Here is a 20,159-nt window from a genome sequence, read left to right as displayed (position 1 = left end):
TATTATTTTGTAAAAATAGTGAAACCCCACTTCCTCTGCAATCTGGATGTAATGGACAAAATTATGAAAAAAAAAAAAAAGCAAACTTACAAAAAAATTAGTCTTTTCAAGCCTGCTGTGATACACCAGGAATACAAATTATTTCTTTGATGGGAAACTTGAACTACTTTTGGCTTTTTTGAAATCATTTGCATTGACCATTATAATTTGACCCGAGTATGAATGACAAGCTAGGCCTTTCAGGCTACGTACCATTCACATTAAAGAATTGACTTAAGTCTGAACAAAAGTTTTGTTATTTTCACATCAAGAGATTTTTATAAGGAATTAACATCTTTCTGCCCATATAACATTAAAAATACATCCATATTCTCATATTTATTCCCTATTTCCTTTTTATTCTCTTTTTTCTTAAAATCCTTGATAGTTCTTTTTTAGTAGGAAAATGTTAGGAATTGACAACGTTGCAACTACTGCAGTGAAATCTGCAAAAATCTTAAGTTCTACACATTCACTTTTGTAAATTGTTTATAATTCTAGAATAGTTCTGACTTTCCATACTTGGACAAATAATTCTTTAATTGATTATCTGAGACATCTTTTGGTCTTGAGGCAAACTGGGACTGTAAGGCAAACAGTATGTGAAATCAGCACTAGACCAGTGTTGTGAACAGAAAGATATTACAGACACTAATTGTCCTCAGATAAATATTACTTGTGTAGGGGTCAGGTCTGAAGCAACATAACTAATATATAGGTAGAAGTGCTTAACATTCTTTGTCATAGTAATCATTATTTGTTACAATATGTTGATGGATTATTCTAAGCATATGAGCGTGGGCTTATCATTTATCCTTTGTACCTCTGTATAGCATGTACTTTATACCTACACAGTGTACCTGTGCTTTCACATTTTAGCAATTGTTTATTGGATGCTTTATGTAACACGAGCACAGAGCAAAAACGGATTGTTAATCACTAGCAGAGATACCAGCCAGAGTGTATTTATCTTGTAAGCAGCTAAGCTTTAGTGGAATCTTGTACTGTTTCCTATTTGTCTCTCCTCATCTGGAGCATTCTCCTCATTTGTTACTCATCTGCAAGTGTTATCAGAGTTTGCTCCAGCTGTGATCATAGCCTCTTCAACACTCTTGAACAATTTAGAGGAAAAAATCAGGTTTTATATTTTGCCTTTAAGATCAGTCAGTAAAAGTACATGGGCTTGGACAGGGTTTCTTTTTCATTTCATGTTTAATTGTAATCTAGCAGTGTTAAGAAACCAGAAAGTTGCAGAATGTTTCCAGAGCAATTGAGGTTTCTGTGCTGGAGCTTCGTTACTTGTGATTGTAGAGACGTTGATATGTTGGCACTGCTTTTTCCTATAGTGACATCTCAGCAAGCTTGAAGATGAAATGTAAATTCTCAGTCTCCCATGGGTATGCATGTCAAAGTCAATTTTGAGTTTCTTTCCTTGCATTCCTTGCCTCAGATTTACTCAAAGGCAATATCCAACAGAAAGAATGTCTAATGTCACCTTCTATTAAAATGCAGTGGCGCCTATTCCAGTTATTGGTTTTGGTCTGTAGTTTTGAAGAAAATGTTAATATTGGTTGGTTTTGGAAAAAAACAAAACAAAACAAAACAAAACAAAAAAAAAAAAAAAAAAACATTGCTCCAGAAAGACAATTCTTAGTGTTATCAGAATAGATTATTTATCTGTCTATGCAGTTGTGTATGCATACAGACAGACATGTGTATGTACATATCTATAAAAGATTTCCTGTGGGAATCTTCAGAGGAACAGTTACAGAGCTCTCTTGAAAATCTGTTCAGTGGCAGTTTTGCTGTTTCTTTGTATAAGCTATTAAACACAGCTGTCCATCAGTTGGTACAATTTGAGGGCACAGATAATTTGCTCTCTTGATTCCAGAAAAATGGTTCTCTCCTCCTTTTACTTCTCCCACCTGTTCATAAGCGCCTAAATCTAGAGTTAGAAATTATTGTGGTGTTTTGTCACCATATGTAGCAAGGCAAACCTGTGTATGTTGCTGTGAGGTTGTAAGGTGTCATGCCAGATTAACTAATGGGGAAACGAAGCACAAGAGAGGCTTATGTTGTGTCTCCTGATGTCTTCCCTTGTGTCTCTACGGTTGTGTGGGGCTAACGTTGGGTGTTTAAGGCCGAGCTGGTTACTGAATCCATCTCTTGGGTGCTTTAGAAGCAACTTCCTCCTCAGCTGTAAATGCAGTGGGGCTGTGAGCTAAGTTAAGCCCTTGCTCCATGGTTTCTGGACCTCTTGAACGGTTTCCTGAGGCTCAGATTTGTCAGTCATTGGGAGTTTGAGATTGTCACTGCTTTGCTTCAGTTATCATTGAGCCCCCTCTTGTACACTGCTCAGCTGACTGACTCAGGTATGCGATCAAGGGTGACACGGATCCTCATTCCAAGTATTCTCATGTAGTTGCTGCTCTTTTGTTGTACTAGTTAGTGCTTTATTAGTGACAAAAAAATTGATAGTGTTTCTGTTCACTGAGAAGGGCTGTGCATAGAGTTTTTTTACCCTGCAGCCTATAGATGTGAAGAGTTTTTAAAAAGTCAATTGTCATTTCAGTGAGTTGATGATGAGACACTTAGTTGCCATGCTATTTTCCTTTGTTTATGGCTATTTTACCTGTACTCTCATCTCTAATGTGCATACTTTAAAGGGTCACTATTATCCTTCCTTTTTTTTCTGAATTTCTTTTTGTTTCAGCTCAAGAAGTTCATAAGGACTCCAGAGATCCCTTCAAAGCATGTGAGGAACTGGGTCCCAAAGGTCCTGGAGCAGAGGCGGCAAGGCTTAGAGTTGTACTTGCAGGTAAGTCTTCTCTCATTGGTGTGAAAGTAAAAGCAGCATACCTTTTCAGAGTGGTAGTATCCAAAACTTTTGTAGACATTGCAGGCACAAAGGGGGCTGTTTTACTGAGAGGCAATTTTAAATGTGGGAAATGAGTTGCATCCTTACTAGCAGTGATGATCTATGTTCAGTTAGCATGACTAGCAGCTGGAAATCTGGACTGTTTGCATTTTGTTTCTTATTCTGACATAGGCTTCTGACTGACTTTGGGTAACCTACTAGTACCACATTTTCCTGTGTGTAAAATAATAATCATTTTTTACAAAGATGTTTTTGTTGTACCAATGAAAAATACTGTGGGGAAAAAAAAAAAAAAGAGTCTTTATCTAAACCAACCTCTGCTTAGATGGACTAGGGAAGAAGCAGCTCATCAAATTTATATTGTCTACTGTACATGCATGTATCTGTATTGTTCATCTAGTTGAAATAGGCACATCATCTCATATTCATTTCACTCTGGGCAGTTGCATTTAGAGACCTAGTTTATACCTACATGTACTTGGACATTGATTTTGCTACATACTATAAAGAGAGTCTTGAGGAATGATTCGGACATACAGACATCTAAATATATGGGTGATAAATATTGTCTTTTTTAAATAGATGGAATTTCTACACATGCCACGATTGCTTCAAAGGTTATTCTCTTTTAAATTGAAAATGCCCAATGGTGTAATTCCACAGCCATTTCTATGGTGACAAAACCAGATTAAGCTGTTCTTCAACATGTCGTCCCAGTTCACTGCACCTTCAGCTCTTTTATTAAAGGTGACCATAGAAATAATCTGAGTGAAAAGATAACATTTTTGTGAGGATGGCTAGAGTGACATATTCTATTTTTACTCAGATAATTTCAGAGATCAGATTTATGTCATCATCCGCAGTTGCACTGGCACAACTGGAAGAGTGGTGAACTGCAAAATAATGTACAGTGAGCTGCCATCAAAGAAAATGGATGTTAACCTGCGCTGCTCAGGAACCTGCCTGATTTTCAGGAAGGTTTGTAAGAGAAAACTCCTTAAGGAGGAAATAATTACTGTGTGATGCAAGAGAGTATTACTTCTGACATTACACTTTCAAAAGCAAGTTTGGAAAGGAGGAACATACAACTTAAAATTTATTCTGAGATGTCGGAAGAGTTTCAGGCAACATAGTTTATTTTTTAATTTAGGTATTTAGTTATTAATTGCTAAATAGGAATATGTAATCCCTTTTTTCTTACTGCTCTATGTGATTTATAGTATCATCGGCATGTAAAAATTAATTTTATTTAATCTGCATCTATAATTTATTGTTATGGGTGAAAAAAAATTGCTGTTGGAGAGACTTTAATTTTGAAAAAGAAAAGGGTCTTTTTGTTTTCAGTGGCTATCATCACAGCCTGTGCAATCATCAGTGTGCCTTTCTTCTGTGGATATTTGCTATGACTTGCTTTTTTTTTATTATTTTCATGAAGATGTCTTTTGTAGAACACCACTACTAAGGCACATGTACCCATTCCTCTTATGAAGTTGATTTTGTTAAAAAGATACAGGGGTAAATTGCTTCGCACTTTTAATTGCTGATAAACTTTAGAAGAACATCTCCCCCTACTGGAAGAGTTAGCCAACTCTTGCTCTTCTACATTGCTGTACATGCAATTGACTTTTCCCCTCATCTGCTGCTAGTGGCTATCACAGGAACACACAGGGTAAGGTTGAAGTGGACAACTGATGAAAACAAGGCCAACCATATTAATGTGTATACCAAAATAAAATAATTAATAATAAATATTTTAGTAAACTAAACTAAATAAACTAATTAAAATAATAATTCTATAATTGAAATCTGGATAAAAATGAGGTGAAATTTGACTATTTGAATTGTTTTGTATCATGTAGTAAAGAAAGCAAAAAAATTCCATTGTCTGAGGTTGAATGTTTACACTCTTACTTCTTTGTGATCTTTTGTATTGGCTTTACATGGCAAAGTTTTGGTGGCACGAGGGTTTGCAGGGGTGACCTCTGTGAGCACAGCCCAGCAGCTGCCCCATGTCAAAGCAGAGCCAGCCCCAGCTGCTCCAGAAGGGACCTGCTGCTGGCCAGAGCCGAGCCATGAGCAGCACTGGGTGGGCCTCTGGGAGAGCAAAGTTAAGAGGGGGAAAAGAACTGCTGGGCAACAGCAGCTGGGAGAGAGGGGTGAGAAAATAGAGCAACAGCCCTGCAGCCCCCATGGGCAGTGCAGCAGGAGGGCAGGAGGTGCTGCAGGCAGGCAGCAGCAGTTCCCCTGCGGGCTGTGCAGGGAGAGGCCCCTGGTGGAGCAGGCTGTCCCCCTGCAGCCCATGGGTCCCACATGGAGCAGATCTCCACGCTGCAGCCCCCCCATGGGTGGAGGAGCCCCCGCTGGAGCAGGTGGATGTGGCCTGGAGGAGGCTGCGGCCCATGGAGAGCCCCCGCAGGAGCAGGCCCCGGGCCGGAGCTGCAGCCCGTGGAGAGGAGCCCACGCAGGAGCAGGGGGTCTAGGGGGAGCTGCCGCCCACCCGTGGGGGACCCGTGCTGGAGCAGTTTGCTCCTGGGGGATGGATGGATGGATGGACCCCGTGGGACGGAGCCGTGTGGGAGCAGTGCTTGAGGAGCTGCTGCCTGTGGGCAGCCCCCCAGGATCAGTTCGGGAAGGACGGCATCCCTGGGAGGGACCCCACGGGGGGCAGGGGCAGAGAGGGACCGTGAGGGAGCCGCAGATCCAAAGCATCAGGGACTGACCACAGCCTCCACTACCCATTCCTCTGTGCCAGGCAGGGGGAGGAGGTAGAGAAGTGTTCGAAGGTAGGAAGGTGTTTTTAGTTCTCACTGCTCTAGTCCTTTATTAAATGGCAATAAATTACATTAATCTTCCTTACCTTGAGTCTGTTTTGCCTGTGATGGTAATTGGTGAGTTATCTCCCTGTCCTTATCTCAACCCCTGAGCTTTTTCTGTTATATTTTCTCCCTCTGTCCATCTGAATAAGGGTGGTGAGAGAGCGGCCTGGTGGTGATTAGCTACCTAATAGCATTAAACCACCACATCTTTTCATGATGGAACCTCCCTTTTAAATCATTTCAGTGTATGCTGTTTTTTTTCTTGGAGTAGATGGACAGAAGCTCACTAGATTTTTCTGAAGAATAGCAAAATCGTGAATAAACCAAATATTCTGAGATTGTGATATCCAAATGTTTATTTTCTTAAATTTAACAACATCCAATGTCAGCTAATATTCATTAGCTGTCTTGTTCTCCTTGGTTTTGAAAGCTAGGTGAGGGTTTGCGCTTATTATAATGGTCTGATTTTCATGGAGTCCTGAAAGATTGATTTATGTCAGTTGTTTTAACTGGCTTTCACATTGAACAAGCTTGCCTGGAATTTACAACTTTTTTCTTTTTAGTACTGTGGAACAACTGACTGGTAAATACTAATGTATTTATTCAAGAGTACGTATAGTAATTCATCAATATGCATAATAATAATTGAGAGCCTTTGTGAATGCTGAGAACAGTCAACTGACTGACAAGTGAAAGGAAGGATTATATTTACTCTGTTAATGAGGGAACAGATGCAAAGATAACTGAATAACAGAACATGGCCCTAAACAGTCAAGCAAATTAGTACAAAGCAATAAGCAAATGCTCCTCTGCTGATCCGTGATAACTGTCGGTGTGCATGAGCTTAGACTACAGCATGCAGAATTTACATTGAGCTGGTTTTGTCTTTGCTAAAATAGAAAGTGCATGTTACTGACAGTGAAAGAGGACTAAACCAGCTCTAACTACCTTGTGTTGGCTATCAACTAAGAACATTCTGACAATTACCACAAATCAATTAGTGTGTGATATAAATTCTGACTTGATGGTAAATTATATAGGTATCTGAGCTTGTAGCTTTCAATACAGCAGAGATTAGAATCCAGTTGTTTAAATTTAAAATTTATAAAATAAATCATTGGATTACATTATTGCTGACAAAAATTTCTCTGAAAGTACTGTTAGATTGCACAAAGATTTGCACTTCCCTAAATGCAGATGTTAATATGTCTTCTCTTGAGACATTTCCAGAAGAGTCTGATATTGAGACAAGGTAGAACATAAAATTAATGTAGCTGGTTATGTAGTCTCTCATGTGAGAGCGGCAGCCAATCGGACTTTCATAAAAAGTCCATGACTGCTGATAGTTTGAAGAAATACTTGCTTGAACATACCAGAAGTTAAAGGTAAGTGTTGAAGATAATGGGGCAGACAGCTAATTGGCATTGTAGCTTCTGGGTGTTTTTATTTTTTATTTTTCATCTGCTCTATAACCTTGGACTGACCACTTATCACAAAGCAATACAGAAATATGTTATGCTTTGATAGTGTATTTAAAGGAAATACAGACTGCTTGAAATGCTCCCTTTTGCACAGTATTGTTTGTGTATGAGTTCAGTAAGTCATCTTTTGGATGGGCCAACTGCACCAGTAGTTGGGTTTTTATTTTGGAGACATTGAAGACATTGTTGAGATTCCTAAGGGCAGCACTTAGGGACCTTATCTAATTGGTTATTGAAGCAACTGCAGCTGTGTTGTCAATCTGATCGGTATTTGTTACAATTAGATTTTGTATGATGTACTCTTGGAGGAGCAGTTTTTATGGAGCTTATTTCCAGTGAATTGGTAATGGGGAAGAATTTGATCTAACCACCTGCCCTCTACTGATTTGGAGTTAGGTCATATCCTTGTCCCAGTAAGCTGACACTAGATGTTATTGCCATCCAGTCTCTCTGCCCTAGGGACTTGCCCTTTGACAGACCTTCCTTTTAAAGTTCAATGGAATAGATACTTTTTAACCCCCTTGGGCAGAAGAAATCTCATCATTTGCTGATATCATCAGCCCAACAAGATAACAGACATTGTTAACAGAATTGACTGTGAAGTGGCACCCACATCTCAACATGAGAAGATGTAGCTGCCAGTCTTCACTGAAATGATTTGGTTATGGAGATTTTGAAGAAGGCTCATATTTGTGATGAGCTTGAGGATGGTAACTTGGGGTCTAAGTGACCTGAGGAGATTCTTCTTGTGACTGGCAGGAATCTAATATAAAACTGAAGACTAAACCTTCTGAACTAGTCTGTATGTATGTAAGGTCTTTATGCACATACATTTCCAACCAGAGATAGTACATAGAGCTAATATTTCTCTCTCAGTTGATGTCAAGAAAGCGTACTTGCCTTTTACTTACTCTTGAACTTCGTAAGAAGAGAACAGTCCTGATTCCTGGAGATAAGATTGGTTAAAGTGCTGCTTGGCTGTGAGACTTGAAGACTTGATGAACTTCAACATTCCAGAGTTTCAGGAGTCCAAATCTGCAAAATGAATTATAGAGTTTATGAAACTGGACTAGAGATTTGTTTTCCATTTAAGGAAATAATCTGGAGATCTGAGAAGCACTTTGACCTATATTTCAGTATTCTTCAAAATGCAGTGCTCTTAAAAAATATTTTAACTACCAATCTTTCCTGAAAAAGATAAGTAAAACCGAATCCGTTATGATTTTGCTTTTCAAAAGTAAAACACAATCCTATCCTCCTTAACTGTGTTAGCTTACAGCAGGGTGGAGCTAGGAAAACCATGGCTATAGTGATGAATAATGTCTAATTGCTTTATGTGTAAGTTCATCAGAAATATAAAGGAGAAAATCACTCATTATTACATTGAATTTTTTTACTCTGTTTTGGGGAACTGTTCAATAGCATACACAACAACAAAAAAACAAACAAAAAAAAAGATGAACATTTCTGCAGTTGATGACTGCAGAAGAAAAAACCTACCTTATGGAGTATTTTTCCTAAAATGTCATTTCTTCAAAAACAAACGAACCAACAAAAAAAACCACCTCTGACTTTAGTCACCAATCTCAATTGTTCATATTCTGAAGCTGTTGAGATATCCTCAGTTATGTTGATCTAGTTCTGTACTGTTGCTTCATAAAAGTTTTAGATTCAGTTAAAAGAAATTAAAGTATTGAAAATACCTTTTTGATGACTTGGAAACTGTTGCAGAGTGTTGCTCATCTAATACAGTGTTTCATAACATAAGTAAGGTTCAGCTTTCTCAGTCTTTTCCCCTTTTCACTATCCTTCTGAGGAGTTAGATGATCTTACAGTGTTGAAGAAATAGAGTTTTACATCACCTAGTGGGGAGTTTCATTAGTTTCTCACTGCTTAATTTGATTCAATTTCTGTTGGCCTTTTGCTGTTCTAACAAGGAGGAGTGTGAATCCCATCACTTATAATCTTGTCCATCTTCAAGAAGATTGGAGAGGTCTCTTCTCTAAGAAAAGCCATCTAGATTCTTGATGCCAGTCTGCAAGTGCTCCACAGTGTACTTGAGCTAGAATTTTGCCTTTTAATAGCTAAATAACACTTCTCTGTAACTATAGCTGAAATACTGCTTCAGAGCTGTCTTGGTTGGAGGAGGATCAGAAGATGTGTGAAAGTGATGAACATAAGCTTTTAATGATGCACAAGACTTTTCACTACTTAATCTTTGTAAAGTGGGGAAAAAAAAATGTCTTACAATAGTACATAAAAGTCAGCCTGAGCTGTGCTAGGCAGAATAAAAGCTAGGCTGTCGTATGAAGAGAGGAGATCTTGGTTTGTGGGTTGCTTGAAGCTGACAAAGAAAACTAGAATCAGAAGCATTCTGTAAGTGTTTAATAACTGAAACAGTTCTTGACTTTGCATTATCAGTATTAAAGGAGAAAGAAAGGTAATGTCTGTAGATGCAGATGGCTTTGAACCTGTGCTGTTGGAGCTTTTTAGAAATATTGAGATATCTGTATATGGTGTGCGTGCTTCTATGAGACATTCTGTTGCTTTTGCCGAATGAAGATAAATCACTGGCTACTAATTAATTCTGTAAGGGTAATGGCAGAAGGATCATAGAACTACTCAATGATCATTCAGCTATTTAAATTTTAACTCTGTATACTTCATTTATGGCATTTATCCATTCTGTCAATGTTAATATTCATGATAATTGTCCTTTCTTTGTATTCTCAGAAATGTGCTCTGTATCAAGAGTTAAGTTATTCCTGAATACCTGTGTGTTGTTACCAAAGCGTATGGTGAATGCCAACAGTCTGAACTGTTTCAAGGGAAGACTGGAAAAGCTCATGGGAGAGTTCGCATTTGCATAGAAAGTCTGTAGAAATAACTTTTGAGGCTGCTGAAGTATCGAAGGAAGTATTTAATATGTTAGTCCTGGTCATTTATACTCTTTCTTGATATCTGTTTATCACAGCCATTTTTGGAGACAGACATTTTTGGAGCAGTGCTAAATGGACCTTTGCTAACACGTTATTATTTTTTAGCTTGTTATTGAATTTGATGAAACATCGCTGTGTTTTCATGAATTAAACCTTGCCTGTATCATGAACACTAGTCTTAAAAGAAAGAAATGCTGAATCATATGGCTGGTAAGATATGGTTGAATCATACTGATATATTGAAGAGGAAAAGACTAATGCCTTTTGGGATTAAATGATTTACTTTACACATGTGAGGTAATTGGCATTGTATTTAAAAGCTGAACTCATGAACGTCATGAAAAATGAACTCACTGAAAGAATTTTTAAAATTAAAGCTTCTGTGCAAAATGTGGGTTGAATTTTGTTCTTCTCCACCTAATTCTGTGCATGCCTTACGTGTGGGCTTTTTCTCGCTAGACTTTTCTTTAACTATGCACCATATCTGAGAGCAAGAGCTGCATAGAATTCACTTTGACTTCCTTGTGTCATTCATTAGCCACCACAAAGCTTTCTGTACCAGCGATCCTTCCCTTTGACCTTTGTACACGTTCTCTGTTGGGATCTATTTCTAACTAATTTAACACCAAATTGGCTTATTTGCAGAAAAATAAAAATAAAAAATCCTATCAAGTCGAGAACAGATACTTATCTTCCTGATTGCTGTTTCTGGAAAGCAGTGTTGTTTTAAAAGCAGATGAATACACCAGGAGGAAAGAACCTAGTTTTAGAAAGTTGCAAGTAGAAGTTAGAAACAATGAAATAAGATTTAACCGATGTCCTGCTGCAGAGGCTGTTGAATCACCCCCATCCATTAATCACATTGAAAATTCTCTCCATTATCCAAAATTAATCAGTGTCTTGCTTCTCTAATGCCATTTAGTCGGCAGTAATCAAGGTTGAACTCTACCTGTAAGAAGCTATAAAAGCAATGGTATAAAGTATAAAAAGGCAAAATGTTCTTTGTCCTTATTAAAGATTGTGAGCAGAGTGTTAAATAATATTAATGGCTGGGATTGTCAGTACTTAACAGTACTTTCCTAGTACAAGTGACTTTATTGATCGATACAGTCTCAATGTAACAGGGCAGATTATTCTACTGATTTTATCGAAACCTTAACTAAGTTTGTTAGTGTACCACATATCTTTAAATAGATCTAGATGATGATGTAGATTAAGAAAAGCAGACCACCATCCATCTTTTTTTGATCGGTTAATAACTTAAATCCATCATTGCTAAGACCAGCTCTTTTAAGGTTCTGTTGTGCATACGTGTTTTTTTTGGTGGTATGGATACTTAGCTGTTTTTAGATGGCTGTGGGTTTCAAAGAAGTGTGCTTGACACGCATACTTGCATATTGGCTAAGAAGAGGTGTAAAATAAGAGGAAAGCAAAATAATTTTGCAGATAATTTAAAGGAGAGCTTTTTAATAACACTTTCTGCTTGCAAATGTGTTTCCTACAGAAATGTTCCAAGCTTTTTCAAACATGCTTGGGAAAATTACCTGATTTATGTTTTAAAAGTATGTATTTTTTCCTTCAGTAATCTGTGTTTGTTGTTGATGGTGGTGTGGGTTTTTTTTTCTGTATAGAACTCTGCTGCATGAATTTATCTCTCATTTTGCTCTTACATGTCAGAGCTGATCAAAGTAAATTTTACTCAGTTAAAAGCAAAATTTGTATTAGAAGTCGTGACAGGTTTAGAAACCATGTCTAAATGTTCATTCTCTTTTCACTGTGCTGTATATTATCATGCTACAGTATCACTGTCACCCAAATTAAGATGAACATCAAATTGTAGTTATTGCATATTATACACAGAGTGAGAAATGGTCTCCATCATGGCCCAAACAGACCTCGTGAGAACTGAAAGACCTGCCCAGACCTTCAGTTTCAGGGAGGGAACTCCAGAATCTGGAAGTCCCCTGAAGGCCGAGGTGAGTGTTGTGGGTGCAAGCGTGCCCAGATGAACGAACTTTTTGAGCAATTTGCAAGAGGAGCTCAGCAGCCAGCATAGGATCCAGGAATTAGAGTGAGAGATTGAAGGATGGTATTGGGAACTGGCATGGACTGAGCAACAGCCCTGCCTTAAGTCCTTGCATGGGGCAGGTAAACTGGCTTCCAACCCTGATCTGATGTACTTGACTGACAAGACAAGGGAGACTGAACCCTTGTCTCCTCTCAGAGCAGAAGGAGGAGTGTTCCCCATCCACTCAAAAGTGTCCCTAAACAACAGATACGGTGCTGTGGGGCTGGAACAGGGAGAGTGTGTGAGTAATTGTCAAGACCCAGAAAGGGATAACCATACAAAGTCTGTCCAACCAACCACCTGTGCTAGAACCAGTGCCACTATAAAAGCACAAAGGTTGTTAGTAATTGGCAGTTTCTCACTGAGAGGCACTGAGGCTCCCATTTGCCATCCAGACAATCTCTCTAGAGAGGTTTACCTGCTAGAGGCACCACATTCACAATATTACAAAGATTTTACTGAGCCTGGTAAAGCCAGAGGACTAACTCCCATTCCTACTCTTTCATTTAGGGTCAAAGGAGGATGCAACAAGGAGATTCTGAAATATTAAAAGGGTCTTTTTGCCCCTCAGAAAGATGTGGAAGGGGTCAGGAGTACAGGTAGTGTTCTCCACTGTCCTCCAGTTGGAAACTGGGACCCAAGAAGAAGGTGAATGGATGAGGTGAATGGTAGGCTGTGTGGCTGGGGTTTTGGATTCTGTGATCTCAGACAAAATGAGCATGTTGACACTGGATGGGGTGCACCTGACCCCAGAGTGCTGCAGACAGTAAGCTGGCTGGATTTGTTAGCCAAGCTCTAAACTGGGTTCAGTGGGGAAGGGGATATACCTCTGAGTAACAGAGAAGAACCAGGAAGTGCCAACACTTCAGGAAGCAACAGGGAAATACCTGTCAGTTGTCCCAGAGGAATTAGGAGGGCTCCTCTAAAAAGGTGATGCTGCTGATAGCCCAGGTGAAGTGCCTCTGCACCAATGCACACAACACAGGAAATAAACAGGACAAATTGGAAACCACGGTGCAATTAGAAAACTAGGACCTGACTGCTGTCATGGAGATGTGGTGGGATGAATCACAAAACTGGAACACTACAATCAAGGACTAGTACTGAGAACTAGTAAACAAGAACTGGTAAATAAAGACATGGAGAAGGCTGAGGTACTCAACTAATTCCTTCCTTTAGTCTTCACTGCCAGTCAGGCTTCCCACATCTCTCATTTCCCTGAACCTCTAGGCAGGGGCTTGGGGAGCAAAATCCTTCCCAGTGTAAGTGGAGAGCAGGTTTGAGATCACCTGATGGAACTGAACAGGTACAAATTTATGGGGCCCGATGCCACGCATCCCAGGGGCCTGAGGGAACTGGCTGATGGAGTTGCCAAGCCTCTCTCCATCATATTTGAGAAGTCCTGGCAGTCAGGTGAACTCCATGGTGAAAAAGGGAAACACCACTCCCATTTTTGAAAAGAGTAGAAAGGAGGACCAGGAGGACCAACGTCTGTGCCTGGCAAGATCATGGAATAGGTCCTCCTGAAAGCAATGTCAAGACACAGGCAGGACAAGGAGGTGATCTGAGACAGCCAGCATGGCTTCAGCAAGGGTAAATTGTGCCTGACCAGTCTGGTGGCCTTCTGTGATGGAATGTCTGCCTCAGTTGACAAGGGAAGACCAACTGATGTCAGCTGTGTGGACTTGTGTAAGGCCTTTGACATGGTCCCACATGACATCCTGATCTCCAAATTGGAGAGAGATGGATTTGAAGGGTGGATGAAGATGATAGAAAAAATATTTTCTAGTGTTTTATTATTGCATGTGTAATGCAATAGCCTATGCTCTGTTGCAACTGTTCAGTAGTATATAACATAAAACTAACAGGTAGTTTAGACCTACATTCGACAAATCACTGCCTTTATTCAATCCAATAGTATTATTTTGCCTACGCTCTTTGTGTGACTGAAGACTATTTATTAAATTTCTTCAGGTATTTGTAAACTGTATGTGAGCATTGAGTAGAAGTACATGAAGTAGTGAACAAATCTATCTTTATAGCAGGATTTGTATTTTTCACATAAGAGACAGGCCATATTTGGAGGTGAGAGGAAGAAAACAAAATAGTGAATACATGATGAATACCTGAATATGATCAATTCTGTGCTTTGGATGAAGAACTGGCTCTTGGGTTCAAAAAGTAGGATGGGGTCATGTAAGCAAGAGCTAATACATCCTTACATACAAGGAAGCTGAATCAAAGTTTGATTGATAAAGTTAATCTGACAGTTCTTCACCTCAAAGTGTGTAATAACTTCCAAATTTTTGTCTAACATTGTTTGTATCTGGTAAAGGGACTGGAAAACAAGACATATGAAGAGCAGCCGAGAGAACTGGAGTTGGTTAGTCTTGAGAAAAAGAGGCCTCATGGCTCTCCATGGCTACCTGAGAAAAGGCTGCAGCGAGGAGAGTGTCAGTCTCTTTTCTCAGGTGAGAAGTGATAGGGCACAAGGAAACAGCCTCAGGTTGTGGCAGGGGAGGTTTTGATTGGTCATTGGGAAGAATTTCTTCATGGAAAGGGAGGTTAGGCACTGGAGCAGGCTGCCCAGGGAAGTGGTGGAGTTGCCATCCCTGAAGGTGTTTGAGAGCATGGGTATGACATGTAGGGACATGGTTTAGAGATGGATTTGGTCATGTTAGGTGATGGTTGGACTTGATCTGATGGGTCTTTTCCAACCTGAATCATTCAATGATTCCAAGACTCAGTGTAGACCATTCTGAAGGAAAAAACAAACAAACATCCATGGCTATAGAACTAAGTGCAAGGTTTTACTGGAAATATGCTGAATTAAGTGAGCAGGAGTTCTTGAGCTTCTGTTTTAAGGATGGTGTATGGAAAGAGCACAGGCACACACAAAAAAGAAAAATTTTTGCAAGAAGGGCATGAAAGCAAGAGATAGGAACTGGTCTGGCAGAAGTGAGCAGAGCAGGACACAACTAGAATTCCTCAGTTAGGTTTTGGGATGGTGATCAGTGAGCCTTCCAGTTTGGTCCTGCAGTAAACTGCACTCTCCTACCTCAGAAAAAATCCTGTTTTAAGTGTTGTCTTTTTGTGTCTTTTATAGTATCTTGCATGTCTCCTTCTGAAGGGCATGTTGAAGGATTTCAGAGTGAGCTAAGGGGGAGAAGGGGTAGCCTAGTAGAATAACAAATGCCTGTTATCTTCTGCTAACACTATCTCCACGCACATCAGCATTGCTTGCCTGTATTTTTTCTTTTCACCAGCTCATTGTCTCTGTAATCAGAATATAATATGGATTTAGTTAAGAGTAAAAAAGCTCATTTTATTGAAGCTGTTGACTGTAGAATATCTTGACCGAAACAGACTTGAATTTAAGTGCATGTGCAAATAAATCTGCATTACTAAATAATGGTAAATTTATAATTCTGTTACAGATTTTTCCCAATTTACATTACTGACAGAAACTTTCATAGAGTTTCTAGTTGTGATAAATACTATGAATTCTACATTAAAAACAAATCAAAAATATTGATATAAAATTGAGGTTTGCAATGCAGTTTCTTTTTTTAAAATTGTTCATACCTATTGTTGTCTTTATCTAATATACTTTTTCTTCTGTAGGTGAAAAAGTTTAGAGAAACAAAGCGTGGAGTAGAAGTAGAACCTTAATTTCATTAGGCACGTTGTAACTGGTGAAGATTAATGCATATATCTCTTGCTAATTCTTTTCAATTACTCAGTTCATATAAATTCCCAAACCTTGTTAATTATTCTGAAGTCAAGTGGTAATTTTTAACAGTATTTCCACAGCAAGGGAATTTTCCTGGTGTAACCTTGCCCTCTGGTAGAAACTCTCAGCAGATTAGGCATTCTGACTCTAGTCCATTCATTTTCAGCACAAGCCTAATTGCTGCCGACTGCCTGCCACAGGTACCCTGGTTATCGTACATTTAAGGGATGCAGGTTCTTCTGAGAACAAATAAGGAAAGATTAATTGTTTGTTTTGTTTCATCCCAAGAGAAATGTGGGAGCTTAATCAAGAAAAATAATTTCTTCTGTTGATTTGGCTTATTTGTGGAAAGGAGTAATTGTATAGAGGCAGGCATAGAGCTATGCATTTTGAAAGAAATGTTGCCGTTTACCTACATGGGAAGCAAAGATACAGCAAAATGAATGTAACACAGCATTGGAATTGATGGGGATGGTTCACATTTCTCATAGTAAGTAATTTGGCTGCTGGGCTTTTATTTGAACCAATATTGCTAGGTGGTATTGTCATTTGTTTTGTCTGCTTCTTTGGAAATCTAATCAAGGAGACAATAGTAGGGGGAAAAACGCTTTTCCAAATTGTCCTTAATTGCTAGAGCACAAAGTGAACTAAACACTCTGGTATTTCCAATTAAAGAACTTGTTTCCAGCAAGGACCATTAAATCTATCTTTCCCAATCTGATAAATAAGCTATCAAAGAGTGGAACAGATTAATTGAGAGCAATTAGTTCAAAGCTCAGTATAAAAGTCAGAGTAAACCAACGTTATCAATGAATGCAAATTTCAAATAAAGCACTAAGAAACACTGTTGCAGCAAAATGGAGTTGAGAGTAACCACTGAACACAAAAGAAAATTTCATCTGTGATACAGCAATTAGCCTTGCTTCTCCTCACAGCAGAAGCATTAATTGCCATTTATTTTGAAGACCTCTGTTAATGGGCTGTCAAATTGTATTTGACACATTTGCTACATACATTTCTCTTACAACGTGGTGCAAGAAATAAAGGCAGAGGGAAATCACAGATCCCACAGTTCAGAGCTGATCACTGGGCTTATTCTGATTATACTTAAAACTCATGAAAGCTCTGCTTATGCTACCACTGTTGTGTTTGTAACTGTCTGGTAGACAAGGGAATGTCTTAAGTGTGGTTTGTTAATGTCAATAACCAGTAGCACTTGTGTCTGGTAGAGACTTAAGCCTAGCACGTTAGAGTTTGATGCCTCTTTAATGCAGGTGGGTCTCCCTACTGATGCATACCTACACAGTGTTGAACGGTGGCTCTTTCTTCCAGATATCTGTGCATGCCAGTTCGTATTGGCCCACATGCTGTAAGCTGCTTTCTGTACATGGTCTGGGTATTTCCTTTAATGATAAACTGTAGGAGAGCTGCCTGGATGTTCAACTGAAGGGCCAGTCTTTTGATTTTTGAGAAAGAGTGCATCTGCTTGTGAAGAGAGCCTCCCTGTCATCTTAGAAATAAACTTATTGACTTTGAGTGTTAGTATACTCAAAGCAAGTATTGAAAGTTGTTTCAGTTGATGGTGTTAGCTGTATATGTAAGGCTTTAGAGTCACATGCTCCCAGGTTTATTCCACCAAGAAGAAAGAGTTCGGCTATACACGTAGTCTGTTCCACACTAATCAGTCTTAATTTCCAAGACAGTTTTAGAGAACTACCTTAGCCTTGGTCAGTGGTATCGCTGCCCTTCGTGTTGGCGTGACTCATGTAAACTGATAAGCACAAACATACCAACTGCCAGAGCTCGTAAGGCTGCTCTCCCAGACCAGCAGATTCAGGGGTGCATCCGTGGCCTTTAAAGCAGCTGTGTGGCTGGAACCTGCTTTTGCGGAATTACAGTTTTAAAATGGTTGGATAAAAATCTTATTTCTTATGCTGTTGCAACCCACTGGGCATGTCTATTCTAGGAAAATGAAAAGGTCAGTGGTAACTTTCCTGATAAACATTCTGAGAAAATGTCACTCCAGTTACATGTAGCTGTAGTAGTGGGCGAGTTCGTCCTCCATTTTTAGGGTCTTTTTAGTTATTAATTCTAGAATATCATCATCATTAGGAAAACACAGTATTTATAATTGTGATAGTGTGGTGTCATATCAGCTCATGTATTGGTAATAACTAGCATGCAGCAACAGACATAGTGCCTTGAACCAGGTATTTCCAGTATTTTTCTTTAATATCTTCTCTGGCAAGTCACTAAGTGATCACAGTTGTGTTTTATTCGGAGTAACTGGGTTTATGAGCAGTTGGCTGTAACATTGGTTTCTGCAAAATTCTTAGAATGTCCCCCAAAAAGCATGAGGAATTTAGAAGAATGAAAGCTCTCCCAGTTTCCCCAGATGCCAGGACATCCAGATTTCCAAGTGTGCTTTTCAGCATGGGATCCAGCTCTCAGACGAGGTTCAGGGGTGAAGATTACCAATTTAGCATTTAAAAAACACTTATTAAGCAACAAGACGTCATGGTAAAGCTGCAGTGAAGCAAAGTCTATGCACAGAATTCACAATCAGCAGTCCTGTAGCCATCAGCATTTTAGCAATTGTCTCTATGTTATCCCATCAAATGCTCCTCTCTGTATTTGGACTCTTAACCAAGGTCATGCAGCAATACACGCTAATACTTTTGAGCAGCAGCAGTTATATAACTTCATGATTAGGAAGCAGGTTTTTTTGTTTGTTTGTTTGTTTGTTTGTTTTTTAATAAGGTCATTGTACTTATATGCTGTGCAGTGATGCTTATTGGCTTTACAGGTAGATATCTTTATTACTAACTTGCATTCAGAGCCATGCCAGTTTAATCATGCAACTTTAATTAGTTATCCAACTTTAAGCGCTGGAATGATGAGGATGTGTACTGGAAGAGTAAGTTACCACAGCGTATTGGGGTCTTTTTTAGTATCAGAAATAAAGGCTACTGGGTTTTATGATGAATTTATGCTCTTAGTGATGCAGGTGGCTGTCAACAATTGTGCTCAAATGCAAGTAGTCAGGAACAGTCTTAATCATGTAAAAGTAGAAACAATATTTCAGTCTGGTCTAGCAGCCACGCTTGGCATCTCAAAACAGATTGACAGTGGACAATAAATAAATAAATAAATAAATAAATAAATAGATCCCAATTGCTCTAGTTTGGGCAATTATTTTTGCCTAGTTTTTACAGAGGGGTGATATTCACCAAAGAAATCAGAGAGGAGTCCAGCATCAAACCACGTAGATGATGCTGTGGAAGTGGGTGGGTGGAGAAGACAAGCTCATTAATGTGTGGATGGAGACATCTAAATTATTTTTCCTGCATGTATTTGCCATTTTTCTCAACCATCGTGTTACCATTTTTGTACGTGTATCAGAGTCATTTGGCTTCATGTCACTACCCAGTTTTTATGGGTTGTTGTTTTTTATTTCATTTTTTAATTTCATTTCGTTACATTTCATTAAAGTTGTGTAAATTCACTTCCGTGACAGTCTCCATGACTGGTTCATTCAGTCTAAGTATCGGTCATAGTGTTGTCTTCTAATGATCAAGTGCAGATCACTTCTGTGTCCCGCAGAAAATTGTAGAGATAAATTCTACTATTAACCCTCTCTGAACTCCTGTACTGTATCCACATCCCACTTTGATTTCTGGGCACCAGTTCTCCCAACATACTTACACTGATGGCATACTCCACTTTTATTTGATTATTGTGGAGTCCAGAGTCTAATTAAGTTCTCTGTGCCATAGTATTTTAGCATGCTCTTGTCCCTTAATTGAGGCAGTAGGAAAGGTGATTTAAAATATCAGTGAAACCTTAGCTTCAGATGACAAGTCTTTATTGTAGGGTAAGCAAGAGCCTACAGGGGCAGCGTAACCACTAGGAAGGGTGCAACACAGCCTTTCTTGCAAGTTATTCTTGCATGGGAAACTCAGAGAACAAAAAAAAAATGGGCCAAAAATGAGTAATAGTGGTAAAGAAGGTTTCTGAAAATACAGAATATGTGATTCATGAGCTCATGAATCCCAGTTTCCAACTCATTGGCCAAAATTACTGGCCAAAATTAAGTAGTCCTCTGGTTGCTGGTTAAGGAACTTAAAGCAGTTGTAAAATGTAGAGATAACAGCAAAACCATGAGATTATAGAGAGCAGCTTGTCATCCTCACACTGTTAATGTT

The 20,159-nt window shown here is 39.0% G+C and overlaps 1 protein-coding gene across 1 annotated transcript in view; it reads left to right on the top strand.

The window, feature by feature from the left end:
• Nucleotides 1–20,159, top strand: part of SNX24 (sorting nexin 24) — a 93,744-nt gene that overhangs the window by 49,813 nt on the left and 23,772 nt on the right. The window contains exon 3 of the mRNA XM_082783303.1: nt 2,753–2,857. Coding sequence (XP_082639429.1) covers nt 2,753–2,857 — 105 coding nt within the window. The remainder of the gene's footprint in view (nt 1–2,752; nt 2,858–20,159) is intronic.

Source organism: Aythya marila, assembly GCF_965140915.1.
Source record: "Aythya marila genome assembly, chromosome: Z".
In the NCBI taxonomy this organism is placed as follows: domain Eukaryota; kingdom Metazoa; phylum Chordata; class Aves; order Anseriformes; family Anatidae; genus Aythya; species Aythya marila.
The sequence above is the reverse complement of the archived record's forward strand: the minus strand, read 5'-3'. Positions and strand labels throughout refer to the sequence as shown.